The 24,573-nt window shown below is 31.8% G+C and overlaps 1 protein-coding gene and 1 pseudogene across 4 annotated transcripts; both read right to left on the reverse strand.

Annotated features, from left to right (window-relative positions):
* Nucleotides 1-7,522: 7,522 nt before the first annotated feature.
* LOC145630408 (protein SHORT-ROOT pseudogene) lies at nucleotides 7,523-8,981 on the reverse strand (annotated as a pseudogene).
* Nucleotides 8,982-18,091: 9,110 nt separating this feature from the next.
* LOC145630409 (uncharacterized) lies at nucleotides 18,092-24,228 on the reverse strand. 4 transcript variants are annotated; one of them, XM_081682668.1, is made up of 11 exons: nucleotides 23,946-24,228; nucleotides 23,536-23,729; nucleotides 23,340-23,400; nucleotides 23,097-23,145; nucleotides 22,781-22,835; nucleotides 22,611-22,698; nucleotides 21,602-21,663; nucleotides 20,691-20,816; nucleotides 20,103-20,196; nucleotides 19,611-19,765; nucleotides 18,092-18,408 (listed from the first exon to the last, which is right to left on the reverse strand). In XM_081682668.1, exons 1-11 carry the CDS (start codon nucleotides 24,157-24,159, stop codon nucleotides 18,349-18,351), a joined length of 1,158 nt encoding a protein of 385 aa, XP_081538794.1. In that variant the 5' UTR covers nucleotides 24,160-24,228; the 3' UTR covers nucleotides 18,092-18,348. The 4 variants fall into 4 exon arrangements, 2 of the variants coding, with proteins under 2 accessions (XP_081538794.1, XP_081538793.1); XM_081682667.1 differs by having other exon boundaries at nucleotides 18,095-18,408; nucleotides 21,545-21,663; XR_014112045.1 differs by lacking the exon at nucleotides 18,092-18,408 and having other exon boundaries at nucleotides 19,630-19,765; nucleotides 20,103-20,171; nucleotides 21,545-21,663.
* Nucleotides 24,229-24,573: the final 345 nt, after the last annotated feature.

Here is a 24,573-nt window from a genome sequence, read left to right on the forward strand (position 1 = left end):
CCACTAGAAATTGGCAATGTTTATAAGAAAATAGAGATCAAATAGGATTTGGAGACCTAAAAGTATCATCCAAATTCCAAATAATTTCCAAATAATGAGTAGTGCAATTGATTAAATATAACGGTTGAAAAGAATAACAGCATAATGGTACAAAATGTCCAACAAAAATCAGTTATCCATAACTATTTTAGTGTTTTAAACAGATTTGCCTGTTAAAGTGTTAATACATGTACGAAAACATTACTAATAATAAATATTCATAATATTGAATTTGTTGAATTTGAGGACCACATATACCAGGTGATTAATAGGTTTGCAATTGTATGGATCAGAATTATGGACTCAAGTATCGCATATCGTAGAATCATGCATAATAGTTCAAGATATAGCTTGTGGATGGAGTATTTACCAAGGGCCTGTTCTGATTTACTAAGCTGAATTGAACTGAATGAATTGTTTATGAGATGCTGAACTGATTGGAGCTGAACTAAACTAATTGGAGTTAAATTAAACTGAAATTAAGCTAAAAAGAACATACTCTAAATTGATAGCTCATTTTATTATTCTTTTGCTAATTTTAGTTTGGCACTACTAAAAAAACTAAATAATTTTGTTTTGAATTAGCATATGCATATTAATTTAAGGATCGTGACCATCGTGTCGATCAACTCAGCAGTAATAACTAATAAGAGCTCAAGAATACTTAAACGGACTAATGAAATTAAAAATATTGAGTACGTGCCCTATGCCCCTATATAAAAGTTATGTTATTCGAACTTTTCATTTTACCTCATAAAAATCCGAGTCAGATACTTGAACACATAGTCATGTCAAACCCGAGTAACCAAGTCCATAATTTGTATAAAGGATAGATTAAATACAATACTTTCAAAAAGTACTTGTATGCGTATAAAAAAAAAAAGGAAAAAAAAAAAAAAAAAAGAAAACTTGTTAGTTTTTACAGGTAAAAGTAGTTGGATTATTTGGTGGGCAGTGAACAATAAAAGCCTCTTTGTAACTACTGCTGCATATACTTTGTAGTTCAGTACTATTTCTCTGCTGATGCAATAGTTAATTAGTTAGTTCCTGAAGGTAATGCCTGAAATTACCTACGTTAACTTTCCAAAGTCGAAACTAAAAGTTAACAAAGTCGCAACCATGGAGCAGTATAGTGATTTAGGTGAGAACGATTTGGCAACAAGAGGCAGCGCGTTTAAAAGTCAATGCAAGATATGAAACATGGTAATATTACAGAACAAAGCAACACTTAGAAACAGATATTAGAACAGTATGACTAGAAAGGAGTTATGATCACGTAGTGTGGCAAGCTCCAAGACCGAAAGGCTATCGCTTTAGAAGGTTAGGGATCATGGGAGGAGTTAGGGAAGGTATAACAGAGACTATTGTGTTGGTTCAAAACTTCAAATATCATGCCACAAATACACAGGTATTCTCCTTATAACTTTTCAAAAGAATAGTCGTCATGAATGGATCAATATCACTTGGCACAAGATGAGATGATGCTTGCTCACGAATTAAAGTCGTCAAATCAGATTTTCAAGTCGGTTTCAAGTACGATCAATTCAGGTAGGGATCAATAACAGCACCTAGGTTTTAGACAGCACTGTCATATCAAGTTTCTTGTTGGTCTGTGTTAACATTTTGTTATCATCTATCTAGAGACTAGACCTAGTAGACTCACAAATTGCCAACGTTATTGATAGCTCTAGTTCTATAACAAGACAGACTATTTTAGCCATTTCGGTTAACAAACTTCAATGGCTTTATATAAGAGCATTAATAAAAAAAGATTTACTAGGTCAATACTGAAATTTTCCAGATTTTGAAATCCCAGAGGTTAATCCAATCATTCTCATACTAAGAAATCTTAATTCACTATGCAAAAACCTAAGCAGTTCTGTGCAGTCCCAAGATCAGTAGCAGCAACCAATCGCATTTCAAAGAATTAACCAGTCAGTCGTAGACTGCGAACAGAAAATGTAATGCAAAATGACATTTATAAGCCAAGGAGGCTTTACCAGAACTGGTCGATACACCATTTTCACAATCAAAAGCAATAAATTCATTAAACCAGAAGAATGTGTTGATATATTGCAAGGTCAATACAATAAAGTTTAGGGGCCAAAATCATCTCTCTCAAGCAGCTTGTTCAAAAGGGATTACAAAACATTCCACTAATAGCAAAACTTGATAAAACAAAAACAGCTGGTTTTAATTGCCTAACAGTTACTATGTGAAAACAGCAACTCCTCTCGTTTAAAGATCTTGGACACTCAAACCTGCACAACGGATGAGGAAAATAAGCAAAAAAAAAACCCAGATAACTTACATACAAAGAATCCATTAAAAGAAAAAAGAAAGGTTTGTTCGTCTCCCATAGCCTTGATCACAAAATTCACCTAAAGCAACAGTGTACTTTAAACAAAAGTTTATCCATTCAGCCTATCGCCTCATCCTGTATAAAAGTTCCAACTTTCTACAAGGAAGATTCTAAACTAACGTACACACAATGTAAGGAGTATTAGTGACTTAATTAGGTGACGAACAAAAAATCAGACATAGCCTAGAATTCTACTTTATGACGGATTGGTATCACTCAAAGGCTACAGAATTTGTCGCCATCTAATACTAGGGCATACCGCTTTCCTTCATACCTCTCTATTGTCCACTCTTTAGAATCGAAAGGAGAAATTGCCAACGAATTAAATTGTAACAAGCATCAAATTGATGATACAACAGTCTACCTCTCAAGACTATATGCAACAAAGCATGCGTATTCTAAAAGGAATTGAATCACAATGATTTAGAAAGATCAAACAAATCTTATCTTCATATAGCCATTACTTGCAAATCATTGAATGAAATACATACAAATACACAGCCAAAAAACAATCTAAGATGCAGAGACGAGTAAATAGAGGACGAGGAAAATCGACAAGGCACTAACCAGGGGGAAGAGACTGCTTGAGCTTGTCAGCCTTCTCGGAGTCGAAGACACAAAGAGTGTAAAGATACTTGGAGCAACGGACCTTGAACTTAACAACATCCTTGCTTCTCTTGATCTTCACAGATCGCGCATCTTTCCTTCTGGCAGTCAGAAGGAAATCCTTTATCTCATGAATTTGCTTCGGCTGCATTTCATCATAAACACAAAATTAGACCTTATCAATACTTATTCCAACAAAATCAATAACCCATTACATAAATTCACATTTTTTTTTTACAGAATTCATCTGATTACAATACTAATTACCAATTTCTCAACAACCACTAATATGATTAGAAGATATTAACAAGAAAAACCCCAAATAAACCCAGCAAAAATCACACTTTTGAAATAACCTAGAAATATTTTATGTACTTAAATCAGAAATTAAAACTATCATATCAACTATAAAAAAAATTCAATAGCTATAATCTCAATATCAACAGAATCACCATCTAAAAAAGATGAATATCAAATTAATCATATTTAGTATAACATAGCATTTTGTAAAATTAAACTATAAATCTGCTTGATTCTGAACAGCTATTTCAACAAATTAAAAGTTTCAAAAATAGCAAAAATCAAAATCAAAATCAAAACCTAACAGCAAGTTGAAGATTAAAATTACAGCAGAAAATTTGGCAAAAATAAAATACATGATAAATGCAGATTAAATTGCAGTAATACCATTGAATCAAGAAACAAAGCAATTGAATTGAAGATTTTAGGAGAGAGAAAAAGAGAGAAAGAGTACCATGGTTGGAAGGCAGAGAATAGGGAAATGCCGAAGTTCCGCAGTCGAGTATCTAAAACCCTAATTGAGGGGATGGAAAAGGGTTAATAAAACTCTCAACTTTCTTTTTTTTGGGCTTTTCGGTTTTTGGGCTTCTTGGGCCTTTTGAGCTTTAACTCTTGAGCTATACTTACATTTTGGTCTCAAACTCTCAATCTATTGAGTTTCTCCTATGCACTCTAAATTTTGTAATTTTTCATTTTTTATTTTACTCCGCAGTGTTTGGGGTTTATGTTTGTCAATGCACATTTTATATCATTTATATCTTTAATTACACATTAGTGAAAATTATAAAAATATTATTTTAAAAGTGTATAAATTGAGATGAATATAACAAGATGTCACATAACTATATTTTTCCTTACGTACAAAGCATAAAAGGCAGTAAGAAGATTTTGTGTGAGTCGTACAAAATTTTAAATGTTTCGGTAAAAAACGAAAGAAGAATGTGATTGACCTTATAAAATTGACTAGACATATATAAATATATAATTGACTATTCAATTGAGTCTCGAAGTTGATTTGATTGCACCTAGACCATATAAAAATGTGGATAAATATTTAGGATGAAAATGATTGACTATAGTTGAAGTAAGGTAGATTCAATTTGGAATGATAAAAACAAGTCATTGGCCATCCTCCCATCCTTAATTCCATACTCTTTGTTGCTGTTAGGACTTTTTTTTTCTTCTTCTAAAATAGCTAGTTAGGACTTGTTTAGTTAAAGGTCTATTTATTTATTTATTTTATTTTTTTCTCTGACTTATATCATGCGAACTACAAAATAAATTCAGAGGTTTAAAAAAAAAAGTTTTGCTACTTGAAAATAAGTTCTCTCAAATTCAAATATAAATTCCACAACAATAGATTGGCTTAGGTAAAGCCTTGGCAATTACAGTTGGAAAAATAATGAAATGGAGTACTGATATCTAGGGGTGAAATAAAGTTCGGTTTGCGGTTTGGATTATAGCCAAAATCGAATTCAAAGAAATAATTCGGTTTTAGAAATAATTCGGTTTTGGAAATCTCAATCCGAATCCAAACCGATTTAAGATTCAATCCAATCCAAACCAGACCGAATTAATTCGATTTTTCAAATTAGAATCCAATCCAAAACGAAATTTTTTCCCTTCTTTTGCAACATTCAAACTAAAACCCGAACTTTACCTAGAATTCCTACAATCATTTCTTGTTAACTACATTCTTTGTGAGCGAGTAAGATATTGAGAATGGAGAATTGAGAATTAGGTTTTTTTTTTAAAGTTTATATATGAAAGGGGATAGTGGTTGGATACATTGAAAAAAAATGGGCTTAAAGTAATGGATCCATATTTTTTTAATTTTTCCAAACTGATCCAATCCGAATTCAAAAAAAATCCAAACCGAATTACTTATACCCCTACTGATACCTTCTAAGTTCTAATACCATAAATAATCATTCAAAACTTTTCAAATGGCAAATTTGAACATAAAAAACGGTTTAACCATCATCTAAGCTTGACATACTTTCTTCCCTCAAAAAAAAAAAAAAAAAAAAAAAAAAAAAACTTGACATACTTTCACTAGATATTATTAGTCAAAGTTATACACTGACAAATATAACGGTCAAGCTGTTCTGACACTAAGAAAATGGAGGAAGTATTAATCAAGCTAGGACGTTTGGTAGAAGATGTTACAATATCCACACGGGTAGCGACAAAGATTACTTAAGTTTAGAATGACCATAAAACAGTCCATAATATCCTACAATACCACACGGGTAGCGACAAAGATTACTTAAGTTTAGAATGACCATAAAGCAGTCCATAATATCCTACAATACTAATTGCCTAATGGGTTATGCACTTATGCTATTACGTTTCATGTAGGCTATGCAAATGACTAGATTACCGATAATTAGCACGGATAATGTAGGCTATGCAACAAGTATTTTAGTAGAACAAAATGAAGCATTTTTTTTTACAAATAATGTGTTAATTTTTTCCCCTTTTTGCACCTTTTGCAACTAATTGAATAGACTTATAGATTCATGCAAGAAAATTCCAAATGAATAACCCAAGTATAAGCAAATATATAGCCTCTATCTAGTATCTAGATTAGACATTGTACGTCAAACTCGACCATAAGTACTTGAGCACGTAAAATTTTGAGCTTGATGAGTTGGCTTGTTTGCTTCACTATAGCTTTAATTTCATATTTTGATGAATCTAACCAAACCATTCTATTCCCTATTTCTTTCATGATCTTTTCTAAAGCTTTCGTAAATACAAACCCTACCCGGCCCTCCCCCTCAAATAAAGAAAACGCCAAAGGTTGTAAAAGTCTTGTTTTGCGGTAGTAATTAATTTATATAGAAAATAGTATTTGACGTTTTGATTAGGTTAATAAGCACAACACAAATAAAATAATAGGAGTGTTGTGTTCGGCAAGGTAGTATCAGGCCCGGCCCTTAGGGTGTGCAGGGTGAGCAACTGCACAGGGCCTAAAAATTAATAGAGTCTCATATCAATTTAAGAATATAACAAATAAGCTAGCATTATTATTTAGAATTTCCATAGGTAGTTCAATGGTCATATGCTGGAGAATATTTACAAAAGGTTCAAGGTTCTATGATTGTTGTGAGCTTCACTCTTTATTTTTATTTTTTTTTGGGTGACAGCTTAATCAAGTAATTGGATTTTCACCTCTGTAAAAAAAGTTAGCAATTAGTGTTTGATCAATTTGAAGCTAAGTAAATTATTAAACAAATTTGACAACTTTTACTTTCTATAGAATTGGATTATTAAAAAATAACCGAAAGGTTTGAATTATTATTAGCGAATGACACACAGATTGAATTACGAGTATTAGAATTAGTTTCTCCTTTAGAATTTCAATAAATATTCTTTTTGCTGAGAACGCTCATTACCAATTACTATTGTAACAACTAACTTATAACATCTAATAATTGACAACTATCCGCTACTCTGATAGTTATTGAATACTCAAAATCTAAAAGATAATAACAAAGAAATATCGTTTTAATATATAGTGCTATTATATGTTTTACAAATTTATTACATGATTGAAGCATGATCAAATATAAATGTATGTCAAGTGAAATCAAAACATTTAATATCTTGTTACAAAGTTAGTTATTCTTTTGCCGACATAAAATCTTTGGCATATAAAGTTAAGTAGTTAATGGATAAATAAATATTCCATCGATCTCATGGTTTGTGTTTCTATGAAAAGGTGCAAATAAATACCTTCAAACAATAAAAGCTAAAACACAAAGCAGCCAAAACATATAGATGGTTTACAAAAACACACAAATGTAAGTGATGGCCAAAAAAAAAAAAAAGATCTCATGTTTTCTATTAGTATGATCTGATTAACAATGTAACTTTAATTTGTTCATCATAAACTCAAGAAGAAAATAATTGAATTTAGCTAGATATATATACATTATTATATGTGATATACATGACATATTTTGGGATCATGTGTGTAATAGTACATGAATGTTCTTATATAATATTCATATATTTGAAGATATATAGCTAGACTTGAATTGTATATAATGTAATAGAGAAAAGAAGAAACAAATAAACTAGTTCAATCCAAAGAAATAAAGGCAATAACTAATTATAAATCACCTTCAAACAATGAGACACAGTAATAATTGAATTGAAGTAGCATAAATAGAGAGAAATGGTTGTAGAAGTATGCCAACCAAAGCCCTAGGATGGATTTTGAGGTGATGGAGCAATAGGCTTCCATGCCGAAGCCCAAACAACCGTTTCATCTCTCCATTTTAAGTGAATACCTACTTCATGTTCTTGTTGTGGCAAAGCTAGACTCCAACTAGTGTTATATCTTCTTAACAATGCTTGAACATCACCTAGAATTTCGTCGTTGAAGTGAAAGGGGCAAAGTGTCTCTTTGAGCCTCTTAGTCCATTGGCTTGCTTTATCTGGCCTCCAATATTCTTCTTCAATTTCACCCTCATCACAAGCTAGGAAGTTAACTATATTTCTTGACCTATTTCTCTCTAGCTTGAGCCTTTCATTGCTAATTGGAAGAAAGCTTTCTTCTAGCATCTCAAAGTATAGCCTATGGAATCTTAAGCACTCTTCAAAGCACTTACCAAAGTCACTTCTTGTGGATGTAAGATCAACTTCTTCCTCTACAATAGTCACAACACGAGGCTTGATGGATCGAATCATGTCAATTACATCTGTTCTTTTCTCCACTCGAACTCTTTGCAAAGCTTGAATACAGTTTACAACAACCGCCTCATCATCTTGTAAACTAAAATCTTCTTTTTTGATCTCTTCAAGGTGATCCAATCCACCAATCACATGAAAGTTGAAGGGAACACCCATTAACCTAGCAAACTTCTCCATCTTTTTGGTAATCTCCTTGATTATGATTGTTTCTAAGCTTGTAGATACAACTAGTGTAAGCCTTAGATGTGGAGTTTCATCATTTCTTGTGGCTAAAGCCTCAAGCAACATAGGCCATTGGGTGCAAAGGGTGTTGCTTAAGTCGATTATATGCAAATTACTCTCACCATCTAAGGCTTCCAATATTGCACCATTTGAAGCAACATGACCAAAAGTTGTCCATGGACTCACTTCTTGGAACTTCAACATAAGCTTCACATATGTATCAAAGCAATAGTTTTTTTCTTCAACGATTTTTAGGGTGTTATAGAGTTGAAGTCCCGAGTTGTTGGCTTTGGCAAGAAGGGCTTGTAAGAAGTAATATGCTAATCTTTGATCACAATCTCCATACGCGGAAGCAACCTCATTTAACACCCATAGAAGTTGTTGGCTCTTACTAGGGTTTTTTTGTGACATTGTTTTTGAACACTCATGGAGTAGTGTTAAGACCCATCCTACACATGAACTACTAGTAGATCGCGGTACATAACTACTTGACTCTCCATAGCTTTTCAAGGGCTTTTTAATGGTTTGGTTGTTCATCAACCATTTTCCAGGAAGTTGTAGTGGAAATGATGTACTTCTTTTGGGTAGAAGAGAGTCACTATGAGGCATCTTAGCAATCTTAGCTTATGCCCTTAATATGTGAAGAAAAGTTTCTAAATAAAGAATCATTGGTTTTGAAAAGGCCTACATTTATAGTATATGATGATATATTTTTTTTCCTATTAATGTATGATTTAACAGCATTATCCTAGTTGCATGGATTTTTTTTTTCTTTTTTTTTTTTCTATTCAAGTTAAATTCAGATTGCATGGGTAACAATTTGTACGTTAAAAAGTATATATGCATGTGTTTTCCTATAAAAAGTGCATGGTATATGCATGTATTTACTAGTCCCATTGTCCCCCTTAAAAACTTACAAACTTTATTAATTCATAAGAAATAATATAGTGATATGAAATCTTGTTAGATTCGTTTCATTGTGGTCCGTAACTTTTTAAAGTAATTTGTATGTGTACAAAATTGGGAATATGTACACTTTAAATCGTGTTTTTGGAGACTTGTAACATGAAAAGTCAAATGGTGCATTTTTGACGAGGTGGGAGGGACTAGGGAGTATATTATCTTGAAGTATACAGCTATTTATTGAATTGAATGTTATTAATCAATAATGTTATTATGTATTGTAGTGAATTGTTGTAATATATACTTCATATTTATAAGTTATAACTAAGATTTGTAGAAGAATTTGCTAAAATTATTATATCAATTAAATGATGACTTACTGATTTCATTAGATTAGACTCTGTATAATGGAGTAGTTTACAGCAAACAATTGCACCAAACATTACATCGTACTATTTACTCATTACCTTTAAGAAAACAGAACTTAATGATGTCAAGATTGGCAAATTATTCAACCAATTAATGTCATGTTGTGATAATAATGCTTATCTAAGATGGTGTGAACGATTTCTAATTTTAACTAGCCTTTTGGCCCGTGCAATGCACGGGTTGTTTATAGGTATACAATGTAAATACTTATATTTTAATATATGTATATAGCATTACCCTATAAGGAAAAAGATATATGCAGCCCTAAGGGCTGCATATAAGAAGCTAAAAGTGGAAAGAATTGACAATAAATATACAATTATTACACCGATTTACTAAAAAAGGAAAGATATTAAATGCTAAAAAAGGAAAGATATTAAATGTTGATAAATTCCCAATTTAATACTAAAAAAGGAAAGATATTAAATGCTTATATGCAGCCCTAAAGGCTGCATATAGCATTACCCAATATATAAAGGAGAAGAAGAGGTGGAAATTAAATTTAATTGTAGAAGAAACTAGTTTAAATCCCGTGCAACGCACGGTTTTTACTTAATCAAATTATGAATTAGTGAATTATAATGTTAATACTACAATAATTTTTTATTTTTATTTTTTAAAAAAAAAACAATATTTTTAATTGAAACAAATACTTGAATTTCTTTCAAAAAAAACAAAAAAACACAAAAAAAAAAAAAAAAAAAAAAACTTGAATTAATATTATATTGTTATCAAAAGTTATTGATTATTAAACATTAAAAAAAACACAAAAATTTAATGATTATAGTGTATTATATGATAATGCAATTTATAATTATAACCCGTGCAATGTAAGGGTCTGTTCTCATTGACTGAACTCAGCTGAACTGAACTGAACTGAGCTGAGCTGAACCTGAACTGAACTGAAATGAAATGAATATTTTATAAGAGAAGGAAATTAGGAGCTAAACTGAACTAAACAGAACTAAACTGAACTGAGTTGAACTGAACTGAGCTGAATTGAACTGAACTGAATTTCAACGTAAGAGAACAGACCCTAATTATATACCCATATGTCCCTATTTTGTTGGAAAAATTTGACCGGCACAATATTTTATAGCATACTATAACTGGCACAATGTTTTACAAATTTAATTGACTAATTTTTATGAAAATTAATAATCATGATTTTTTAATTTTGTTTTATATTTATGTTTATAGTTATTGAATTGTAATTGTTTTATCAAATCCTGGTTAGAGCAAAAAAACTTTCAAAGAAAAAATATGTTTTAGAATGATACGAAGTACGGGAGTAGTACATTTTATTATTCTAATATATTACCTTATTATGTGTTTGTTTATTATAGAAAAATACCTATTATAAAAAATACGAAAGATATGCATATAGAATATATTTCGTATATAGTTGCCAAATTGAAAGTTAAATATCATAGGATATATAAAATAATATTAATGAAGATTTTGTACAAAAAAGAAAAAAAATGGAAAGAAAAAAGTGGCGGGAAAATTTTTAATCGGAACATGACAAGTGTTATGTCAGATTCGCTTTTAGTATTATGTAATTGATGATGATTAAGTTGGGGGAAAGTGAACCAAACAACATTTATACATGTATTGAATTAAAGTTTTTTTTTTTTTCTAATGAGAAAGGGGATTAAAAAAGAAAAATTAAATGAGGTGACATGTGTCATTGATGAAAAATGAAATTTTCATGTGGCATTATAATTAAGGATGATGGTTTGTGTTTTTAAATACTAATAATAAAGTATAGAAGTATAGATATAGATATAGATTATTAATTATAAATATTGCCATTGATTTATCATTAATTAGCGTAACTTAGATACTCAACTTCAAGCTTCTTGTTACCCTATTATGAATAGTTAAGGTTGTTACAATCTAATTAATCATTTGAAATAAATACCTTTAATTTGAGAGATTTAATAATTTTATTACTCCGTATATGGAATCTTTTTAATCATTCATATTTATAATTATTTTCACTTTTTCTGAATTTTAACATGTTACAATTATTAATGAAAGTTGTTTGACTTGAGTTAACATTGAGAAGAACACTAGTTGTTTGGATATACTTTTTTAAAGATTCTTTTTAATCATGTTTGTTTAAAAAGTTATAATAATTAAATTCTTTGTTATCGTGAATTCTACTCATCATTTATAATTGGGTAAGGGTTGTTCACATTTACTTAATTTCAGTTCAGTTCAGCTCCAATCAGTTCAGTTCAGTTCAGCTTTAATCAGTTCAGTTCAGTTCAGCTTTAATCAGTTCAGTTCAATTCAATTCAGTTCAGCTCTTAATTTCCCTCTCTTATAAAATATTCATTTCAGCTTAGTTCAGTTCAGTTCAGCTCCAATCAGTTCAGTTCAGCTCCAATCAGTTCAGTTCAATAAATGTGAACATGCCCTAAGTCTTGTATGGTGTAGCCACATTGGTTTATAAGATTAATCTTTATTTATATGTATGAGTAACCTCATTATTTCATAAGAGTAACCCCATGTTGTCCATAAAAGTAACCCAAATTCGTTATACGAATGAAATCAAGTAATTTAGAAATAAGTATCCTCATTTGTTCATTCGAGTAACCTCTATTTTTTGTTGTAAAAAATGAAAGAATAATTCCACTTATATAAGAAAGTAACCCCTTTTTCTAATTTAAGTAAGTTAAATAACTTAAGGTAATACATACCTCATTTGCTTACCACGGTAATCCCCTATTACTTAATCAATTGCCTTATATGTGATTATGAGAAGTGGACACACCATGTGGCTAGCCACATATAAGACTTTGTGTTTATTATTTATGGTTCTTAAAACTCCAATGCACAAACTTGACTAATAATATCTTCAATGGAGTGTACTCATAAATTCTATTAAAAAAAATAAAATTTTTAAAATGCATATTTATATCAATCCTATAAAATCGTACTTATAATATATATTTCTTCTTAATTACAGAAAAATTAAGAGACATAGTACAAGATTTTTGTGCCACATGCATATAACCATTGAACTGTGGATGGGTGAGGAGTTGAAGGAGCACCACATTAAGGTCATAACAAAATGGAGTTTTGATCTAGTAAACGATTACAATAATATGGTCATATGGAGTAATACACCTAATTTTTGTAACCCCATGTATTACAAAATTAAGTTTTCGAATTGATTAATAATTAAGTGTAAGGAGCATTGAGTAAGGGGCTGTTCTAGCTTAAATAGTTGCTGGTTGTAGATTCAAGTCATAAAACACAATAACACTTGTTAATATAGGTTCCCTGATTTTAAAAATTTAAGCAAATTACACCAATTAAAGTACAACTTGTACTAATTACAGATATCTATTGGGCTTGAAACAGGATAAACACTGTTATTCATCATGTAGGCAAATCAAGAAAACCGACCAAATTAGACCCCAACTTAGCTAGCTAAATGAAAAGGGATAATACAAGGTGTACATATAAAAACTATTTGAGTAAATCATATCAATAGAATTATTATTTAACATTTTAATTAAATAATTGATTAATTGCCAAAATGTCAAAAGAAAGAAGCAATTATATTATGCTTCATTTGAGCATAACTCCTATTAATATGATTACAAAATATATAAAAACATTATACTTTCTAGATAATCACATGCCATGTCTCAAATATATAAGTTAAGCAGAAAAACACAAAATATTTGTGTGTGGCATGATATAACATGTCTCCACTACCAATAACACATATTTTCACTCTAGTCATTTATCAAGTGGGATGTGTACTTTTGGTAATTCTTATTATCCTTTTAATGTCATAATAAGAAAATGACAATCTAGTATCATTTCCTACTCATTTCTTAATCATCTCATTGTACTCTTTACAATTCAAATAGAAAAACAAAGTGAAGATCTTTCTTAACCTTTTCTTGGTTTGTAATATTTGTACATGTTCAAATCTCTACCACGAGTTCTAGTTTCGAATGTGTATTTTGAATCATCGGATTTTAACAATGAAACAGAGGAAATAATATTTTTGATGTAACTTCTTTAGTTAAAGAAAACTCTTGGTTGTTCAGTTGTTGGTTTATCCGACCATCACATAAGCCACCAACTACCTCCTTTCATCCCCTCCTTTCAAAGTGGAATTTAAGCTCTAGGACCTGTTCTCATACGTTGAAATTCAGTTCAGTTCAGTTCAGTTTAGCTCCTAATTTCCTTCTCTTATAAAATATTCAGTTCAGTTCAGTTTAATTCAGCTGAGTTCAGTCAATGAGAACAGGCCCTAAGTATAAGGATGAGTCATACTGCAACCACACTTCACGTCCAACAAGTTCTTGCGTGAAGGGGCGTGATAGTGTATATAAACAGTCAAAACAGATCATGGGCTTCAAGCCTTCAACCATCAATTTAACCTTTTTGGTTTGAGTTGGTCCTTTAACATATAACTCTTTTTTTTTTTTTTGACAAGCCTTTAACATATAACTCAATTATCAAAGTATTACTCGTATTAATTTGTATGTGATAAATTGGTAATATTGGATGGTAAATACTGAATAAATGAGACATGAATTGAATTTCAATTGCAAACTCTCCATCATTTTCAATCTCAAACATAGACAAGAAGTACTAACAAAGATGATGATCGATAATGAAATTGCTATCATTGTAATATATAGGACCCTTTATAAGTCTTGCCCAACCCCTTTTTCCTTTCTCTTCTTCGCTAACTTGTCTTCATTTTTATGTTGCATGGGAAAACTACTCGAAGTAACCCTAAATTAAAGGTGTTCCTCTATAATATTTGTACCATATATCTAATGATACCAACTACCAAGTACTTCGTACGAGTATTATTGGAAAATTCCAAAATAACCAAAGATGTATGAAAAATGTAACGTAAAGTAACTTTATTTGTAATGTCATTATTATCATATAGTTCTTTTAATCGACGTGACTATGGTTAGACATGGATGTGATTAGTTTGACAACAACTATACCTTTAACGTTGGGTGTATTCGGCAAAATAGCCATAGAGATAGCCGTTAGTTGTACTACTTTCTCATGTTACATATCAGTTGCAACTTTTAAAAAATTTATGTCTCACATGTAATACCCCAAAGTTGAACCTAATATATAATGAAAGAAGTAGTAGTTAACTGTGCAAGTATAATTGTTAACACTGAAGATAGATGATCAAAATATCATTATTTATGATAATTAAAATATGAGTGTTTTGTATATAGCTGTAAACTAGCTGTTAACATATAAAAATTAGGATTTTTTTTTACTTTTACCACACAAAAAAAAAAAAAATCACAAAATTGTTTGGTTTTTTTAGAAAATAACACCATAAATTTTGCAAAAAATGGATTATAACACCAACAAAAAAAGAACTTTGATTATAACACCACAAAAAAAACACAAAAAATGGATTTCACCACCACTTAACGGTTCTTTGGATGAAAACCGTTAATATGGCCCTCAAACTACACGTGTCAATAATCTAATGGTTTAAAATAAATAAAAAAACCCTAATAAAAATAAAAAGAAAAAACCTTAACCCAACCAAGCCCCACTACCGGCACCACCTGCCCTCGCCACCGACAGCCCAAACCCAGCCGCCAGCACACCCTTGCCCCCACCAAAACCAGCGACTCAACCCGTTCTCCATCCCCGAAAACCAACCCAGCCCTCATAACCACCTCACGCACCGCATCAACCCACCAAAGCAAAGCAGCACTTCGCGCCCCGCACCGACCCACGCTACTACCTCGCGCACCGCACCAACCCACATAACCACCTGGCGCACTACACCTCCACAGCAACCTCGCGCACTCAAGAGAGCAATTTGAATTCAATTATCGGCAATTATGGTTTTAGGGTATGTCGATTTCGATTGTTTTAGGGGTGGAGGTGGCTGCTGCGGTGGTTTTCGGAAAGGGGGAAAAGAGTTAGGAAAGGGTTTGTTGATTTGGAGAAAGGGAAGGGCGTGGCTGAGTGTGACTACCCGTGAAGCAGCGGGTTTCGGCAGCAGTGGAAAGAGTTCGGCTGCCGGCGGTGGAAAATAGGGTTGCCGACGGTGGAGTATGGCTGGGTTAGGTTTTAGTTTTTTTTTTTAAAAAAAAAATAATTTTTTTGAACCAATAAAGCATTGACACGTGTCCAAAGTGAGCCCCACTAACGGATTCCATCCAAGAATCCGTTAAGAGGTGGTGAAATCAAATTTTGTATTTTTATGTGGTGTTATAATAAAAATTTGAGATTTTGTGGTGTTATAATCCATTTTTCAAAAAATTTGTCTAAAAAAACCAAATTGTTTTTTACTACCAAAAATTTCAAAAGTTTTATTTTACCACCAAAAAAATTAAAAATTGTTTTTTTACCACCTGCCGTAAAAAACCTAACGAAATATTTTAAATTTTTCGATTTTCGTGTCACACATCATCTTTAGGGGTTTTGGAGGGCATTTTGGCCCTTTGGATCCAATTTGAGGTCAAAATTGACAAAAAATAATTGGAAATGCTTCCTTTTGCATGTTTAAAAATACATCTTCGGTTTACGTAAAACATGCAAAATGAGACATTTTCGATCATTTTTGTCAATTCTGACTTCAAATTTGATTCATAGGGCCAAAATGCCCCCTAAACCTATGAACAACATGTGTTTGCGCACGTAAATCAAAGAATTTGTTTTTAACCGTTAAATTTAATGGTTTCTTGACGGTAGGTGGTAAAAAAACAATTTTTAGAAAATTTTATAGTGGTAAAATAAACTTTTAAAATTTTTGGTAGTAAAAAACAATTTCGTGATTTTTTTTTTGTGGTAAAAGTAAAAAAATCCTAAAAATTAATAATTATTTTTTTATTATAATAGTAAATAGTACAATTTCGACAACTATAATAAATTTTCAAAAGCTAATACTAGTAACTTTTGATAAAAGTTAACTCCACCGCTAAAAGCTACTCCAACCATTTTTATTGTCAAATGCTCATTTTTATTATTCTAACTAGTGATTTGACTTAGGGTTTGTTCACATTTACTGAATTGAGCTGAACTGATTGGAGCCGAACTAAACTGAACAGAACTGATTGGAGCTGAACTGAACTGAGCTGAAATTAATATTTTATGAGTGAGGGAAATTTGGAGTTGAACTAAACTGAACAAAACTGATTGGAGCTAAACTGAACAGATTAGAGCTGAACTGAACTGAAATGAAATTAAGTAAATGTGAATATGCCCTTAGTCAAACCAAAAAAAGTTACCTAAAAAGTACTCAAACACTATTGCTAAATATGCCCATTATTTACCAATATTAAGGTTATGTTGGGCCAAATTTTGACACTCCACATAAAGGTGTTAAAATCGACTCGAATTGAAACCGACGCGAACAATACCGAATTCAGATTCCAATTTATATGGACGTAATAATTTAGCATGACTCAAATTTTAAAAAAAATTTAACTAACTTGACCTTACCTTACCTTACCTAAGCCGACTCAAATACCCAAATTGACACTTGTCTTGACTGTCTATAAAGCAATTGATATAAAAGTCAATTTAATCTTTTAGAAGAACACTTTAAGTTGAAGATCACCTTATATGGGTATAAATTTTATTTTAACTTCCCTTGTTTCATAATAATTGACACGGTTAAACTTAACACACTTACCAATGCTCTATTTTGACCTTAAATATAAATATTTAACCATTAATAACAATATATATATATATATATATATATATATATATATATATATATATATATATATATATATATATATATATATATATATATATAAAGTTGATGTTATGAAAATTTATATCAACATCTATTTAAAAACATTTTAAATGATAAATATTTTGTAGTATACGTTAGTAAAAAATCATAGTCAAATTAAAGTTATTATGTCAATAGTGAAAAAAGTCAAATTTGTAGATTATTATTGATCTGAGAGAGTAATAATTATCCCTTTTAGAGTTTTAGGTTTTAATACTATTGCAAGGAATTACAAGTTGGACTTACTAGGAATTACAGTACAAGTTTAGACCTATGATTATGATTTTGATAGAGATGTGATAGAAACAACATGATAGTGTTTATGTTTGCAAGGCCTGTTCATTTATGTAAACTCAATTAGCAAGTTTGAAGTGAAGTGGGGTGTATTGTCCATATAGAAGCAACAGTTAGATAATAGTGAGGAGGACAACTTTCTACTCTAGCCCTCTAGGGATGTAAGTGGATCAAGTTTAAGTAGAGATCCGCCGGGGCGAATAAGTATTGTACCCGCCCCATCACCCTTGGAGGGATCCAAGTCTCAAGCTTACTATAGCTAAATATGCTAGTGTGTGCAAATACTACTATACCTAATACAGATTATCGACTTTACCAAACAAGACCATAAACACATACGGAGTAAAGTCACAAGTATGAACTTGAAATACTTGAAAACCTTATCATGACTAGTTCACTACAGAATGCAGCCCTGCAGATGTTTTATAATTCCGTTAATATCAATCTCATGATGCACCTATGAACGTCGCAGCTCAAAACATTGTATGGAATTAGCACAATTACAAATTTACAATGCTAAGAAACAAATCAAGCAAGAGCAAATTCATGACATAGCAAGTCAGACAGCAGGTTTTCGAGAGTAATTTTATCGTACGAAGAGATATCAGTCTCTCAGCACATCACAGTATCAAACAGATGCAGTATAAGTTTACAATCTGTAATTTGAAGTATTAATTGGGAGCAGATATATAGCGCATTTCTCACAAACGAATTAGTGCCTCCATTTCTTCAAATGTCCATTAACCATGTATAGTTCCAAAAAGCCTATGAACTGATTACAAACAAGGAGTTCAGAGTCAAAACAAAGTATCATCACAAAGATGAGACAAGTATAAAATTCCTGTACAATTGACACAGAAATTTCAGTGCAATCATTAGCCATTCAAAGCTGATTAGAGATCGATTAACAAAAAACCATGGGCTGTTGATGAAATGTCAAAATTATATTAGGATTTTTGCAGCAAAAATCAGATTGCCATTCTTTCAATGAAGGTTTACAGAGAAAGGGATAAAGGTTTTACAACTTTTATGGCTTTGCATTGCAAATCTAGAGCGTAATCAGTGTACTCCGCAGGTAGATTGTGGAATGTGGCATTTGCCACAGTTGGGTTGTGGTGTGGACTTTTCTTATGTGACCAGGTAGGGAAATATAAAGCCAATAGAGGCAGAATACTATATTTTGTCCGGGAAGTTTAATGTTGGTGTAACCTTTAATAGTCTAATATATATAGTATATATTCTTCAAGAATTTCCAAAAAGTTTTAGACATATGAGTAGGGGTGAGCAAAAAATCAGGGTACCCTGAATCGGAACCGGAACCTGTTAGGAACCGCAGGTTCCGGAACCAGAACCTGTACAAGAGGTTCCGGTTCCGGGTAGCAAACTGGAGAACCTGTTGTAATAGGTTCCGGTTCCGGTTCAAGTTCTCAATTTTTTGGAACCGGAACCTGTAGGGTACCCTGTACCTAATAAAAGTATCACTTAATTTCAAATTATACACTAATTCTTACTCAATTTTTAAATAATAAATATCAAAATTACAATTATAAAAATATATATATTAAATTTGTTAGACAACTACTATTAGTTTGTCTTATTTGCAAGTTGCAAACATTATAAATTAGTGACCAACCAGTTTTTTATTAAAAATTCCGCGAAAAAGTTAGTGAGTATATTATAATACAGGGTACCCTGAATCAGAACCGGAACCTACACCGGTTCCCAATTTCCAGGAACCTGTTCAACAGGTTCCGGTTCCGGTTCCGGTTCTCATTTTAAGGAACCTGTTGCAACAGGTTCCGGTTCCTGGAATTTTTATAGGGTACCCTATTATGCTCACCCCTACATATGAGGATTATGTGATGACAAGTTGATTGACATAATTTTGAAATGGATAACCATAATTTGGCTCATTTCACAATCCAGCTGCAATTGTATATAAGCAAATGCATGATTGAAACTATAAAGCATTACCTTGGTACCATCTGCAGACCACCGGGCACCATAACCTTGAGAATTTCGTATTTCAAAAACAGCACCATGTGGTTGGACAATATGCACATTCAACCATTGACAATGACCTATGATACGAGTTATGACCTCATTGGCAAGCTGGTTCTTATTGAAATCTGAAAGTAAAAGAAGAATTCAAAATTATGGACTGCTTGTTTGAGGCAGATTCAGAAAGTGAGCAATCTTCAGGTTAACAAAACTCTAGAATGCAACCTTCAGCCTGGCACATAATTGAACTAAATATAACCAAATTGTCCATTTAAAGCAACATGGAAGCAAATTGTGGACCGAGTTTTAGTCTCGTATTGATAAAAAAATAAGTCAGAGAATCAAGTATACAGGCTAGATATAAGGACGAACCGGAACATCCAACATTCAAACCATTATCCTGAACCAAACTTCTATATAAGATAATCGAAAGGTAGACAAAAGTCACATGCAAATTATACTCACCATTTCCTTCCACTTTACCCCAATAATTGCTGCTGCATCTATTGACATGCTTAGTCAATGCTCTGGCACCTTCAGTCAAGGCACAACCTTTAATCTCGAGTCAACCAAGAAATCGATTAATATGCAGCAATGATCAAAATATAAAGGCATATTTAAGATTTACAAATATATATACTTGATGGATAAATTAAACCCCAGAAACACATACTGATATTATAGTGTGATCAAAATTCAGGAGGTCCTTTTTGTTAACATACAGTCAAAGTTTCTGGCTTAACAGAAAGTAACTGTTGGATGGTCAAACTATTTCTATAACAAAACAACTTTCAGATACTTTGATGTATCAGATATAAAGCCTTTCTCTTAAAAGGGAGAAATAATGCTATTGAAAAAGTAAAAAACCTTTTGATCTATGTACAAAACCTATATACAGCATCACTATGATGACATCACTATCATCTATATAATCCATCTCCAAAACAAGTCTCTGGCCATGTGAAGGCGAAAATCACTACAAGTTGAAACCTAATAAGACAGTACATGTAAATGGGTGAACATAAGAGAAAAACCATAATTAACTATCCATACATTTGATTTATGCGGCAATGCAAAAGATGAGAGGAGAGTTGATCTTGGAGGTGGAAGTGCATCTGAAATTGTCCCAACAGTTTGCTTAAGTCCTAAAAGGCTCTGTATGCCCTTATGACCAAGGCCCTGATCAGGGGATAAAAAACAGTTAAGGGGAGTGGAACAAATCTTTGTAAGAAAAAAAGTTTCAACATAGTAATACGTCACTAAATCACTATGCTACAAGACCTACAACATAGTACTATTTAGTATTTACATGATTTTTTTTTTTTTTTTAAAAGGTACTAACATGAGAAGGCAGAAATAAACGAACAGGTAGTTTCATATCAACAACCAATATTTTTGTGCTAAGGTTTACCAAATTGTTTTTATTCAACAAAATATATCAATTTATTAGTTCAGTGTATAGTTTAAAATTTAAGGAAATTCTTAAAAGTGAAAACCAAGAATCCAGTTCTCAATTCATCTAATAAAACACTCTAAAAATAAGGCAATATCCGTGTCAATTATGCTTGAAAAACAATAATCTAAATGATACTGATGATATACTATTAGACTCCAACTGTATGCAACTATTCTTAGTCACAAACTACACGCAAAAACCTGAGGCATAGCTTGATCCGATTTCTAATTTTACTCTATAATACTAAAGCTATCGGGAAATTAACTTTGCTATCTAAGATACTACAAAAAACAACCTTCTGAAATTAATAATGCATTATTCTATCCATCTATTGCACATTACTTCCTTTTTAGAAGACTTTTAATTAAATCAAACTTTTAGGGAGCCAGGGAGGGTAGTATTTTTCAGGAGTAACAAAAAATTGAGGCTGATAGGAAGGAAAAAAACTTGCCATAATAACATCAGATAAGACAGCATAAGGTTGAGAAGCTGGTCTGTCAACACTTATTGCAAGGACGCCATTTGACTGCTCCTTTTCCTCGGTGTAGAAATTTCTGTAAATTTTTACACCTGCAAACAGAATGGCTAACAATCAGTAAATACTCATAGCATGTATATTAAATGATATTAGATTTGTCACAACCTCAGCAGTGAAACTAGTCACTCCCAAGGTGGGGAAGTTCCTTACTCCACTTTTATCATAGTGCATAATGTCACAAAACAATCTTAAGCCTGCCAAAAGCTAATGTAACACTACGTAAAGACCTAAGATTCTATATTACGACTCTGGTACTCCTCCCAAACTAATTATACTTCCTGCCAAGGTATAATATCCCATACTAGAAATGTTCTCTACAACATAACATTTATATCCTCTAAGAATCTAAGATTGTAAGAATTTCTGTTCCAAGAATGGAAATTCCCCAATTCCATAAATGCCAAATGCAAATATAATCTTTGGAGATATCATAGGAAGATACACTGTTATGATCGATCAAAAAATCAATTACCCTTTTATGTTGAATGTAAAAGAAACATGTGGAAAATAAAAAAGCTTTCTGCTTACATCCATAAAGATACTAAATATATGCCACATTGCCACCAATATTGAGTTGTTAGAGAAGAACCCAGCGTTTATTAACCACATGCACCAAAATAACGCAGTAATTACATTGTGCCAAGTTATTCCCCTTATTCTTTGTAATTAATAGACAGCAGTAGCCAGGCCAGGCTAGGCCAGATGTTAAAATGACCACAAATCAATCAGATAGGGATCAACCAAAAAAAAAAAAAAAAATCTTATGCCTCTAAAGACACCATATAAACATCAGGAAGTTCACAGTAGTTTTCACTTGGATATGGAAAGCTCAATAAAAATTCTACTACTTTCTAATACGAAGTAGTTTCTTTCCTTAGATTGGTTCATATTCCGTGTCCTGATATATCTATCTTTCTATACATGTAGAATAACCTTGCAGTAGTTGTGAATAAGTAACATACAAGTTCCAAAGTATTACCTTCTTCAAACGTCAGTACCCCTGGAAGTACAACCTTCAAAGTTTCTGCTTCCAACATCTCCAAGAACGAAGAATAATGACGGACATCCTGAGTGTACTCAAATGTCAGGGCTCAATACACAATTTGATCACATAAATAAAATATAAAGACATCAATAGTACATTGATACCTGAACCTCAAGCATCAAGCACTTGTTGAAGAAAACCAAATCTCCTGATTGAATTCTATACAGGCAAGAAGGCAATTAAAGCAAAATACAAAACATCAGTATGACTGAAATCCTAACATGAAGTGGAATCAGATATCATTATGATTGGTCAGTTTTCGTAACTAGGTAAAGCTTCTGAGGTCTCTTTGTCAGCTTTGTTTAATACTTCGTATAACAGAAATTACATCAAATCCAGCACCCTAGAGGATTAGAATACGAAATACTTTCGAAACATTCAATCACACAATAAAAACCGACAAGGGAAACAAATGTATACCGATTATAGTTACCAACTGCACACCTTCCTTCAACTGTTTTCATGCCATCTGCAACATCATCAAAAGGTCAAAACCATCATAACTACATAAGTACTCCATACTCCCTCCGTCCCTTAATACAAAGCCTATTTGTAGCATTTATTACTCACATAATAAAGGGAAAGAGGCTTTGTATTAAGGGACGGAGAGAGTATATAACAAGTCAGCAATAGAGAATGTACATATTTCTGATCCAATTATACCTTTCAATTGCAAAAAATAAGGCTCCTGAACATGAAGTTCAAATTTGATGCTGTTCAATATCTGCAGAAATTATATTTTCATCACAAATAAAAAAAAAAAAAAAAAAAAAAAAAAAAAAAAAAAAAAAAAATTATTTTTTTAAAACCCCTCAACAATTACTAACCCTAAATACATCACTTCAATTAAGAAACTTACATGTAATAATTCAGACCCTTTTTGAGAAATCAACTCATTCCATTGAGTTTTCATATCATGCAATGATTCATCCTCAGATAATAATTCTGGCACATTTTCACTACTTGAAAAGAATGACCCAGAAATGATACATTGTTGCAAAGCAGAAGCAAATTTCTTGTATAAAGGGTATGATGGAACCCCTTCTGAAATATCTGCATTAACCCAATTAATTTATAGCAATGAAACAACAATCTTATAGAATTATATAGCAATTGAGTTTAATTAAAATTCTACTGTCGTGGGTAAATAGTGTAAAAAGTCAAAATGATGCGAGTTTTCTGGGCCCAAAACCCGACAAGAAAAGGTAGTTGTTTGCAAAAGTCGATAAAACTTATTAACCCGTAAATGAAAAATTGGAAACAGCTTACCATTAGAAGAGGGGAAAGGATGATTAACATGTTCAGCATTGTGATCATCATGATTAAGAAGTCCAGAACAAAAGTCAGGAGATAAGCCAAGGTTGAAACCAAGGGTGCCATTAATGGAAGATTGAAGAATGAATTTGAGAAGATCTTCGAGGCAATCGTTGAGTTGAACAGGGGAGACCCCTGGAGAAGTTGGATTCACTCCACTTTCTTCCATATCTCTCTCCTTTGACCTCTATACTTCTTTCTGACTTTCTCTAAGAACTCGATTCACTTATTTGGGGTTTTAAGGGTATAATGGGAAACTTGAAGATTAAATGGGTGTTATTGTCGCTTTAAAAATAATAAAAATAATACGGTAAAATTAATTAAAGTTCAGTAAAAATAGGTAAGTTTAAAAAAACAAATATACGAGTAATAAAGATCAACAAATATAAGTTTTAATATGTGAAAATGATTTTATATCAGCAAAAATAAAGTGAAGAGAACGTGACCTAATTAGATTGTGCTTAGATCACGTTGTTTTTACTTACGAGTATTTTAAATTAGATTAGAAAAAATAAGTTTGAGGATCACTCTTTATTGTTTTATTATGCGGCTTTTATTGCTAATTATCTTTACTTTCGTAATG

Source organism: Chenopodium album, chromosome 5 (assembly GCF_948465745.1).
Source record: "Chenopodium album chromosome 5, dcCheAlbu1.1, whole genome shotgun sequence".
NCBI lineage: Eukaryota > Viridiplantae > Streptophyta > Magnoliopsida > Caryophyllales > Amaranthaceae > Chenopodium > Chenopodium album.